This window comes from Lineus longissimus, chromosome 8 (genome assembly GCF_910592395.1).
Source record: "Lineus longissimus chromosome 8, tnLinLong1.2, whole genome shotgun sequence".
Taxonomy (NCBI): domain Eukaryota; kingdom Metazoa; phylum Nemertea; class Pilidiophora; order Heteronemertea; family Lineidae; genus Lineus; species Lineus longissimus.
This window is the reverse complement of record NC_088315.1, coordinates 15,367,385-15,378,972: the sequence shown is the minus strand read 5'-3', so window position 1 is coordinate 15,378,972 and position 11,588 is coordinate 15,367,385. Positions and strand designations below refer to the sequence as shown.

The 11,588-nt window shown below is 42.2% G+C and overlaps 1 protein-coding gene across 2 annotated transcripts; it reads right to left on the bottom strand.

The window, feature by feature from the left end:
- Window positions 1–809: 809 nt before the first annotated feature.
- Window positions 810–7,018, bottom strand: LOC135492473 (myb-like protein X). Of its 2 annotated transcripts, none has more exons than XM_064778980.1 (9): window positions 6,482–7,018; window positions 4,559–4,701; window positions 4,232–4,357; window positions 3,916–4,014; window positions 3,568–3,669; window positions 3,081–3,306; window positions 2,391–2,800; window positions 1,759–1,924; window positions 810–1,083 (listed from the first exon to the last, which is right to left on the bottom strand). In XM_064778980.1, exons 1-9 carry the CDS (start codon window positions 6,549–6,551, stop codon window positions 953–955), a joined length of 1,473 nt encoding a protein of 490 aa, XP_064635050.1. In that variant the 5' UTR covers window positions 6,552–7,018; the 3' UTR covers window positions 810–952. The 2 variants fall into 2 exon arrangements, with proteins under 2 accessions (XP_064635050.1, XP_064635049.1); XM_064778979.1 differs by having other exon boundaries at window positions 3,916–4,017; window positions 6,482–7,016.
- Between the last annotated feature and the right edge of the window lie 4,570 nt (window positions 7,019–11,588).

Here is an 11,588-nt window from a genome sequence, read left to right as displayed (position 1 = left end):
TACACATGTGAAAAGCTGATTCACACATGTAAATGACAGTTTTACATGTGTGACATTTCCGTAAGGGCTGGATCATCTTGAGGGAGCAGCATGGGGCCTATCGCAATATCTTCCAGGGCAGACTTCTTTCTATTCTTATCTTTGTACTGCTTCGATGTTACATCCTACAAAAAGGTGCAACTTTCCCATATTTCAATGAGCATGTCCTCCTTCCCTTTGTTCCATTCCATGGTCCCTTACGGAAATGTTACACATGTAAAACACATAATGTGTAAATACTTTTACACATGTAAAAGTCCAGGTATGTAAAATTTGCCCGTTACACGTGTAAAACTTTCGAAAAGTTTTACACATCAGATATTCTCCTTTTCACACATGTAAAAGTCCTTTCACACATGTAAAAGTCCTTTCACACATGTAAAAGTAAAAGTCCTTTCACACATGTAAAAGTCATTTACATCTGCTTTACAAGTTTTACACATCAGATATTCTCCTCCTTTTTACATGTGTAAAAGAGATACTGATTTTCTCGTTTATCCTCCTCCAGAGCCTCCTTGTAATGTCGATTGCTGCAAAAGGACAGCTTGGGAGCATTTACACTCTCCCTGAAGTGTTATGTCTTGCCCTTCATATACCGTACATTACCACTGCTTAAGCCAGTCTTCAGCAATAGCAAGGCCACGGGATGAGGATGATAGATGCCGCGATCTAATTAAGCTGGACTGCAGGGTTCCGAGTCTATAGAAGCATTTGATAAATTGATAAAAAATGGTATGAAGAAGACATGACTTACCAGAATAGACATTTAATATCACCTTCCAATCATCACCTCACTCACACAATTCTAGCTGTATCAACAGTCCAAAATCCAACAGTCACAATTAAAATAGTATCCCAAGAAAAAAATCCAAGCTGCATCAACACTACAGTCCAAAAGTTCATAGCCAAAGGACTACTTTCCACTACTAGTATCTTGATCTGCTTGCTTTTTCAGGTACTTGATAGCCTGCGTGATCTTAACGTTTATCAGCGATGTTTTCAGAGCATTCCCACCTTCACCGATGAAGTGCTTCAAAATATGCCCTAAAAAGAAACAAAGAAATATGTTCAAGCTATAGCTTTCTTGGTCTTGCCCACCAGCATGGGTTTATGAAGATCATCTTACATCAACTGGGCTAAGTGATAACAACCGTCCATAAAATAGTACAAATAACCTGCATGAATAATGCCACCAGAGGGACATTATTTTTAGAAAAATCACATGTAAAGACTAAAGAGGTTCTTCACTGACGTCACATGATGAAGTTGACAATGGTTCAGCGCAGCCATTTTAGTTGTCAACATGTCAAGACGTAAGGAAAATGCATTGGCAGGTGGCCCGTCTAAACGTCACACCGTGACATCACGTGAAGAACCTCTATTGAGTAGTTTCGTCATTTGCCGAAGTGCAAAAAACCGTTGGTTACACCAATTGCTCTATGAAATGTTACAAAAAATAATTGATTTTCATATCCAAACTTCATTGACAACATGGTTGGTAAAACGATGTCATGTGCTCGTTGTACTAGAGAGTAGTTGTGATTGCCTGACCCACCACCAGAGCGAGCGTGTGGGTCATGATCCCCGACCAGAGGCACCATGCAGTTAACACAATGGGCCATGTATTGTTTTCAATATTTTCTTCAATCATCAAATTGTCACTGGAGTATCACTGCTTCAGAGGAGGGTTACTTCTTTAGCAACATTATGACAACTTACGCCTTATTAGATTCAACCTTCTTTCATCAAGGGAGGCTTGGGTTGTCTCTGGCCCTATCTCCGTGTCATCAAAAAGAGCACGCAAGAGGATCCCCACAACTTTTCCAAACTTCTGTTTCTTCTTTGCTGCAATGGTGGTTGCTTCGTTCAGCAAGGGAAAAGCGTCCTGAAATATAAAAATGACAATAATAGTTAATCAACCAATTGCAGAAATGCTTGGGATGAACCATTAGGTTGTGAGTCATTTATTCCTTTATTCTAATTATTCTTGTTAAAAGTAGGAAAGCTAGGCATCTGTGTACGAAATGTGATAAACAAGATCTTTCACCATGGTAGGAATAGCAGAATAGTGCAAAATTTGACACTCGCCGTGTGGCGTGCAAATGGATGAATCAAATCAATACCCTGCTGGAAGGAAAGGATGATTTGTGCAGCAGCTGGCGTCCGGGTGCTAAGAGTAAGAGTGAAAAACCAACCCACAGTTAGAATTAAAAGTCGGGGAGTTATGCATTAGCATATTCTTGCAAAAAAGGCAGGGCTGACATGAGATTGAGTTATCAGGCATGTCAGGTACCTGATATCTCAATCTCATGCCCGCAATTGAGATGAATAGCAAAGGGGTGCAGCACTACCTCAAGTTTGTCAACATCAGGAACTGAAGTGTCTGGTGCTGGTGCAGAAGCAGTTTTGGTTTGTGGAGCAACTGAAGCAACATTAGCGGTGGTGGCTGGCAAAGCAGTGGTAGCGGTGGCAGGCAAGGCAATGCTTCCTTTAGGGATTGCATCCAACTCTGAGTCTGAAGCAGCAGGTGATGCTGGCATAGGCGGTGCATGGCAAGCTTTAGAAGTTAAAATGGCTGGCTCGGCAGCCACTTCAATTTCCAGTGTGGTGGCAGAGGGTGCTGGGCTGCTTTCGTCATCAGATATGTCTATTCCCATATCTTCAAACACAATAGCTGGCTGATGTTGAGTCCTTGGCTGTTTTCGCATCTTGCCTTGGCATTCCTTGCACTTGCTGTTTGTTTTAATCAATTCAGGCAGCTCTGTAAATTGGAGGAAGATCAAATAAAACGAAAATCAGCATTTCAATTCAGCTGTCAACAGTGCAATGGACCGTACTAGTGACATGCAGTGGAACTCAATTTTAAGAAATTGACTAGTTTCATCAGCGCTGCAGTAGCTTTATTTCTCACCATAGAATGATCACCTTTTTTACCAAATTTGATTCTGCATCTGTAAAAGGCATTGTAATGATAGTTTTTGACTACCATGAAAGCATGCAAAAATCAGAAACACTGACAATGGGTTGGTCAACGTTCTCACCTTTCTGCAGGACATAATTCATCTCCTGGTATTCCTTCACATGTTCCTGTAGCCTGGCCTTCTCACGTCGTAGTGCCATCACCTTAAAAGCAAGCCTATCCGCACCAAGATCTACGAGTCGCCCTTCTTCGTCGCTGGTTTCAGATGACTCTGCGTATGTTGTCACACCAGAGCTCCCTTTTAATCTCTTTGGCTGAGAGCGAAGTTGCTCTTGATGTTGATTTTTCTGAAACAAAATAGGAAAAATTAAAAAACCAATGCTATTCATTTGTGCGATTCTGCAAAAAATAGCACAGACATACAACAAAACATCACCCCAACATGAATGCTTAATCTATGGGTGCGTTGCTGTCATCGGAGTAATAAGTCATATCAGTAAATTATGCCACGCTACCGATTACTATTGCTAACACACATCTTTTGCAAGAATTGAATTCGATCTACATGGGCTGAATTATGATTGTGGCGGCGCAGTCATCAGTTTTACCTTTTCATTCTCGTGGACTTCCACATGATGCCTCTTCGTTTGATGGTTGTTGCTCTTGCTGTCACTCTTACTGGTGGTGGTTGGTGTCTTGTTTGAATGCTTCTGAAAACCAAGAGATCGAACAGTTTGGGAACACAGCACCAACAATTTAGCCAACAATAAGGATAAACCTCTCTAGTGGTGAGTATTGGAGTGCTAGAGTCAGTAGTGAGTTGGAGCACATGCAAAGTGATAATTTCAGATGCCGATGTGACGTGTTATTAAAAAACAGCTCAGCAATGTTTCGGACCTAAAGAAGCTTTAGTGAATAATTCAGAAAAAAACTCTGATAGCTAAGCTTGTTCTTACTTCAGTCTTCTGACTGCTGCTACTTCTGCCTGAGGACGTTGACACGCTTAAAGGCTTCACTGGGTTGCCACGGTCAACAGCTGGACCGTCACTTGATTGCTCCTGAAATAGAACAATTTATTGACTGATGAAATCTCGATCACTGGATACCCAGTCATCTGGACATTTCAGCCTGCCCAACCACACAGAAATGTATTTATCCCGAAATCCAGGATCCACTTAGCCTGGTTGCACTTGCAGTTTCCTGTGCTTCATATCATATCATTGTTGTAATGAGAATGTGAATGTTACTATGTTGATGATGAAGGGGACCCACCTTCAGACTGTGTTTTTGTCGTATTTTTTCGAGAATTTCTCTATTTTTGTTGGCTTGGCCAAGCACTTTCTTTTTCTCTGCGTCCTTCTTCATGACTGCAGATGGATTACGCGATGATGTTGAGGGCTGAAAAATGGAACAAAGATCTGAATTTTTTGATAAGCAGTTCTGCATGAACTCCCATGAGAGACGTACTGCATGCAGTATTGGCATACATTGCAAAATTGGAATTTTACGCCAAGTAATTGACTGCAAACACCCAGTCTTCCTGTCATCACTTATCTGTGCACATGACGGTGTAAGAAAAGTGTCTGTTCTAAGCCTCACCGTTACTTTCTTGCTCTCATTTGCATCTGCGAAGTCAGGGTCAAGCTTCTTTTGTGCACGTTTCGCACGTCCCTTTGGTGACAGCAAAGACTCCTTGCGCTTGATGAATTCCAGTTCTTTCCTCTTTATGTCTGCCTTTGTTTCTGTAAGTGCAATATGGTATAATCAAATTCAAGTAGAATAATAAAAGTGTGGCCCTATTATCAACCTATACCTATACAAAAAGCCTACTACATATAGCCATATAGCCACCAACCCCGCAAGATAATAACTTAGCCCAGACACCAACTGACTATGCACCTTATTCTAGGCAAAAGCTAGAAATACCACCAAAATTTTAACTTAATCTAGTCAAGAGCTAGATGTAAATTTACTGTTGAAATAGTTTACTCGCGAAAAAAACCGCTCTAGTCTAAAGCTAGAAGAAAGTAAACCGGACTTGAATTTAAACTGTATTCAAGTAAACAAACTCACTCAACTCATCCTAGCCCTAAAAACTAGAAAAACTCATAGTGGGCACAGGCTACCACTTGAATTTAAACTCTATTCAAGTAAACTCATTCTAGACTAATGCAGCAGTCAATGTGAACTCTGTACCCCCCCTGTTCAGGCGATCGACACTTCATCACCATATCACAGGACTATGTACGTCCAGGATTCAACAATATATCCCACAACGTGTCCTGATCATTCACCAGGAAACCACCTAGCTCCAATTCTGTGGTACAGGGTCGACTCCATAGCACTCCAGGAATTGTGATGAACGACAGGAATTCACTTCGATTCAAAGGATTATGTTCATCCAATCCATCACATTCTAAAACCAATAAAAACCATTACTTAAGCTTCAATTTATTCAAAACAACCTTTATTTCAAAAATATGAATCACTAATCACTAGTTCAACAAACAAAAACGGTTGACAGCTGTGGCAGGTTACTTATGACACATACTGTAGTTCAAGTTTTTTAGTATGCTCACTGTAGGCCTACATTCGCTAAGCATGATGTACTGGGCGTGTATACTAGTGTCTATACTAGTATAGTATGTAACATATTACACAAGACACGTGGCGCGGCATCCGGCCATTCCGCAGGACAATTGGATTGGGCTTTGTGAAACTGCGAAGTTCATCACTTGGACAGATAGAACTAAAAAATCAGTCGCTCTCCCGTGCAACAATAATGATAATAGTTACATACTTCTCTGTTTTTTTAACTTTCTGTAGCTGCCGATCGCGATCCATTTCCATTTCTGACATGTCGATGTCTGTCATGCTGCACGCAGAATGAACTGAGTGAGCCAGTATTTTTCGGGCGCCGTTTCGGGCTCCCCGTTTCGTACTTCGCCAAAATATCGATACAAATTCCTACGATCGCCAGAAAATCGCCGGTCGTACTATTCCGGTAACCTCAAGGCATCAACGATTTATCATCATATCGTTTTTGACTGAGTGCCAGAAAATAGTCGGTATGAATTATTCTAATACACCGGACATCGCCGTCAATTCGGCGACGATGTTGCGTCGATGTCTGAACAAGGGGGGTACAGAGTTAGCAATGACTGCTGCATAAAGCTAGAAAATTCCACACTGAACCTGAACATTACACTTTTGTTCAAGCAAACTCATATTAGGCAAAGCTAAAACACAGTTCAGAATAAACCTCTTGTATTACTCTGAAGTACTCAGCCAAGGCAAACAAATGCTAGGCAAAAATTATGAACACTTGGTGATAAGTAACTCTTATGAACTCAAACTAGACAAAAGCTAGAAAATACTCAACTCGGTCTAGACAAAAGCTAGATTATACTCAAAAGTAGGCCAATCCCAATTGACTCAACTCATACTCAACTCAATTCAGTCCAAATTTAGGACAATGAAACTCAGAACATTTTACTCAACACATACACAACACAAACATACGTTCAGTTACGTTCGCTGATCCACGTTCCCTTGATCCACGTTCTCTTGATCCACGTTCTCTTGACAGCATTCCCTTGACAGCAGTCAATATGACGGCGACTACTGTTTATGACGAGACCGCGAACAACGGCATCCTCACACTGAGACAGTTCAGATCTGAGACAGCTAGCAACACTGGACTACTGGAGCAACACGTGTCTCCAGTTTGTTGACGAAACAACGGCCGTCTCAACTGGCTAGTCTCTATAGGCAACAACAATCTCTAGGCTAGTAATGTCGGAATAGCCTCAGCCTGTCGCAGCGACAGAACATTACACTCGCAATCGTAGCAGCAATTTTCCTGCACCCTTTGGTACACACTGTATACGTAAAATGTACAGTACATGTAGACTTTTCTATTTATAAAAGTTCACCTTGCTTAGAATGGTAAAGTTTGGAAACAAGAGCGTGCATGCTTCATGTTTTCTGCAGTCCATTTGCACCTCACGGTTTTCTGCAGGCCTACCAGCATAGACTGTTCATTTTTGCTGCTTAGAAAGTTCTCAAATCATCGATCATAAGATTGAAATAATATTGTGCAAAGCACGCAAAATGGAGGCCTCCTGCACACACATGGTTTATAGTTTAACACAGCAATTATAGGTGGCAGTAGCGACACGAATACTAAAAGTACATGAATACTGCAAACTCACTGAGGAGCTGTTACTATGCCAGAACAGTTGTTGCCTAAATCATCAGCAACTCTCTTGAAGTGAAACCTCACCAATAAGAGGAGCAACAGTGACCTTTTTACTAATCATTCACTGAAATCAAATGTGTGAATCAAACATAACACTGACTAATTGGTAAACAATTGTAATTTTTATTACTTAACAGACTGCCATTGTATTTGCTGTTATCCTGAGCGCCCTGAGCTAGGTTACATGTAAAATAAAACCAGAATTGTTACAAAAATACAAAGTAAACCCATTTGTGAACAAGGTACTCATACTGCCATTAACAGATGAAGACGCAGAAAACCTGTAGCAGAATTACTGGCAGAATTACAGCTTAGCTGAATGGGTCTTCCCAAGTGCTTCATTATTTTGAACACACCTGGCTAAATTATGTGGAGCTTTGCGCCTAGGAAGCACTTGGGAAGACAGCGGTGCGACAACCTGTTTCCTTTTTTAGGCTTCACATTTTCTTTACCATCAAGTTTACAGGGCCTACCACTCCCTAGGCGGTGTTTAGTGCCACCCATAACTTTCCTTCTCACAGTCACAAGGGCGGTGGGTTGGACATCAATAGTTTTGCAACTTACCATGCCCTTCACCTTACGTTTGCCCATGGCAGTGCCAGCACCTGAATACTTGCCAAAGCAAACAAGAGCTGACACAAGAGCCGAGTTGGTGATTAACGATTCAGCTTGTCTTACAAAGGTTCTCAATGGTTTTTCAAAGTACTCTGGGTTTGCTCTGTAGCGCTCTTCAATGGTTTTTCAAAGTACTCTGGGTTTGCTCTGTAGCGCTCTTCAAAGTCAGAGAACACACCATTCAGGTCATTCAACAATGTGCTTCCTGCTGGCAGGCCTTGATCCAATTTTGTAGTAGACGGATGTGCTCTATTGAGGTCCCTCATGTCAAACCTGTTCTGAAGTGTACGCTGCAGAGTAAGAGATGCCATTGAGGATGTGTCAAAACCTTTGTCTTCCATATCTGCAGGTGGTTGACCCTCAGATTACATGGCATCATCACCATGGTCCAGTCCGACTGGAACCATTTCCTCCACGATGTCCACTTGAGCACTCTGTTCGACTTCAACAGCTTCTTCAACGGTGTTGTTTACTTGAGGCAGGACTTCAACCAATGGTCTGCGCAGTGATTGAAATTATTCTTCAGTTGGGGGTGTACTGCTGCCAGTTGCCACCTGATATATCAATCTTCTCATTGATGAGTCATGAACTGGGATGAAATCCAGGAGGAGAGACCATACTTTTTCAAGACAAGGAACTGGTGCTTGCATGGACATCCTGAAATGGCAAAAATACATAATGTACATGGATCAAGAACAAACTGTGTTTGGATGTTCTATTGCTTTTGATAGGTTTTGATGTATCCCATATTTTTGTCAACCAAGTCACATTTAGTGAACGCCTGTTGCTTCTTACCTGTCTTTCCCAGCCGACAGGTGCATACTCCAATTGTCATGTCCACGGTGTACGTTGCACCACTGTCAGTCTCACTTGGGACAGTGAATGTCATCTCGCTGGTTTGGACAATGCGATGTTCATCAATCTTCTTCCCTGTTGCTGTGTGTGGAAGGAATCGCGAATAACTGGCACGGTCTAGTGGGTTGTTGCATATGTCCAGAAGGCGTCTTTCAAAGTAGGACTCCAGTCTGGTCATCATGAAGTCAGCAAGCTGTATGAGATTGTAGGCTCTTGTTCTGTCCAGTATTTGGTCTTTCATAACACGCATCGCTGCCTCCGCATAGTTGTTGGTGTCATTATTGCGAACCCTTAGGTCACTCCGATAACAAATTGCCCATTCCTTTATCCTACCATAAATGCCTTCTAGATGCTTGGCAACATTCTCATAGCGGCGAAGAACTGGGTTTCTCACTGCAGCCTCGTACTTTTCTTCTAGAGCGTCAACACTGTCAGCATATACCATTCCCTTCAGAAGCATAAGAATTGAGGGTCTGTCCTCCTTACGAACACCATTTTTCGAATCCCAAAGAAACCGCCAGAAAGCTTGCAATACATGGAAGACACACAAGAGCAAGATGGCCTCTGGGTACACAGCTTGCAGTGCCTGTCTCTCTGCTGCACTATCATCAGTCATTATGAGCTGAGGACCAGGGGAGGGACCTCTCCCGTAAAATGCCTTGTCATCCAAGAAAGAATTGTACAATTCAAGTGCACTGGTGATTGTTTCTGTACTTTCACTGGTGGTAATAAGTACTCCCAATGGCAAACCTCCTGCACAGCTGTGCGTAAGAATAAGAAAGACCCGGCAGCTTTGACGATCCATATTTCCTGAATCATCAATAAATACAAGTTCTGCTGAATGTTTAATCAGTTCGTGGACACGGCACATTAACAGGGTCACAATGGCCACAGCAACATCTTTCTCACCAACTACTCTCGACTCCGCACTTTTCTGACCAGTGTCACTGTTGTACTGCTCCAGCTTACTTTCCAGCATCTTAAGCAACTGCTCCCCTTTTGGTTCTCCATACTCACTCTTGAAGGCCTTGTAGTATAACCTGGAATGAATATTTTGATATATATGTAGCAGCTGCCACCATGTCATTTCAGTACACTTTGACCATGACACAGTACACTTGTAAAACTTTGGACTGGTTTGATCAAGTATGTGCTTACCTAAAGCAAAATTGAAGATCAGGGCAGATGAACGTATCAGCACATTTCAAGCCATAGTCGTCTCCGTATTCCATCTGTAAGTCATACTTTTCTATGTCTAATTAATGCACAATGCCAGAGGATAAAATTAGAACAAAAACAAAGCGCTGATTGGTCGAAGGAAAAAGCACGTGTGGAAAATAGCGTTCCAAAAAAATGTCCCGTCCCGCGGTAGGCTGCGAGTGGAGCTGCTGCATGATATCAGTCTTGATAACCCTTGGAACAACTACTTGGTGTCTTGTATCCTTGTTTGGCACAACCAACCTCCGGTAGAGGATTCCGTCCTTAATTATGAGGTTTCTCCAGTGCTGCCATAGTGCCTTTGCACTGAGACTCTCAGCGGATATGGAACGATAGGAAGGATAATCAGAACCTTGTAGTTTTAGTTGCATGATCGGGGCGATATCAGGATCAGATAGTTGCAAAGACTTGATGTGGTGAGGAAAATTCTCCTGTTCTTTGACTTCAGAGTTCACCTGAGAATGTGATTCAGCCTTCTGTTTAGCATGTTGTGCTCGAGTAGTTACAGCATTGCAACTTATCATCAAATCATCCACTGTGTCATCAATGATGTGGTCGGTAACAGATGAGTGTGCACAAGGAGGTACGATTATGTCTTGTTTCTTCCTCAGACGTCGTGGCTTTCGAGAAGCAGGCTGATCAGCAGGTTCTTCATCATTACCACACTGTACGCAGGGTTGACGGCTCATGGCATCAGCATTGAGATGCTTCAGTCCAGGCCTATGGACTGAATCATATTTAAACTGTGACATGAAAAGTTGCCAACTCTGGATTTGTTCGTTGGAGTCGGTGAGGGTCAACATGTGACGGACAACTGAATTATCCGTTCTGATCAGAAAATGTTATCCATAAAGGTATGGTTTAAAGTTCTGTACACTTCGGATCACTGCTAAAAATTCTCTCTTGGTAATACAGTAAGCCCTTTTACTATCGGACAACAGTTTGGAAAAATAACCTATCACCTTCTCATGGCCATCCTGGATCTGACTTAGGACACCCCCGATGCCTGTGTTTGAAGCGTCTGTATCCAATATGAAATGGCTGCCTTTGACATCTGGAAATGACAGAATCGGGGCATTGATAAGCGCTGCCTTGAGACGGTTGAACACAGCCTCACATTCTTCTGTCCAAACGAGTTTACTTTTCTTCTTGGTCAAGGCAAAAAGAGGAGCTGAGATGTGACCCATATTCCGAATAAAGTGTCTATAGTATCCGACGAGACCCAATAAACTCTTTACTTCTCGAGGCAATAGATGTGGTGGTACGCGTGCTGGTGATGGCCAATCACGAACTGATTCCAGTTTGCTATCCAACGGTCTAATGCCTTTACTTGAAATGTGGTGACCCAGGTATTCTATAGACTCTTACATCAGGGAGCATTTCGAAGGTTTGAGTTTAAGGTTGGCTTTCTCAAAACGGTCTAGTACAAGTTGCAAGTTATGTAGAGTTTCAGCAAATGATCAACCAAAAATGCAGATGTCATCAAAGTATACTAAACATCGCTCCCATTGGAGGCCATGCAGGACGGTCTCCATTAGTCGTTCAAATGTAGCAGGGGCACAATTAAGGCCAAAGGGGAGAACTGTAAATTGAAATAGGACATTCTTCGTCAAGAAAGCTGTCTTTTCTCGATAATCGGCGGACCGCAAAGGAACTTGCCAATATCCGAACATGAGGTCA

What these genes read in the sequence shown, in the direction of transcription:
- LOC135492473 (XM_064778979.1), bottom strand. Translation starts at nt 6,551, where the DNA reads ATGCTGTCAAGAGAACGTGGATCAAGAGAACGTGGATCAAGGGAACGT. An exon ending in ATGAGAGCAAGAAAGTAACG is followed by an intron (nt 4,358 to 4,558) that starts GTGAGGCTTAGA and finishes TCCATTTTTCAG; the next exon opens with CCCTCAACATCATCGCGTAA. An exon ending in AAGTCCACGAGAATGAAAAG is followed by an intron (nt 3,307 to 3,567) that starts GTAAAACTGATG and finishes ATTTTGTTTCAG; the next exon opens with AAAAATCAACATCAAGAGCA.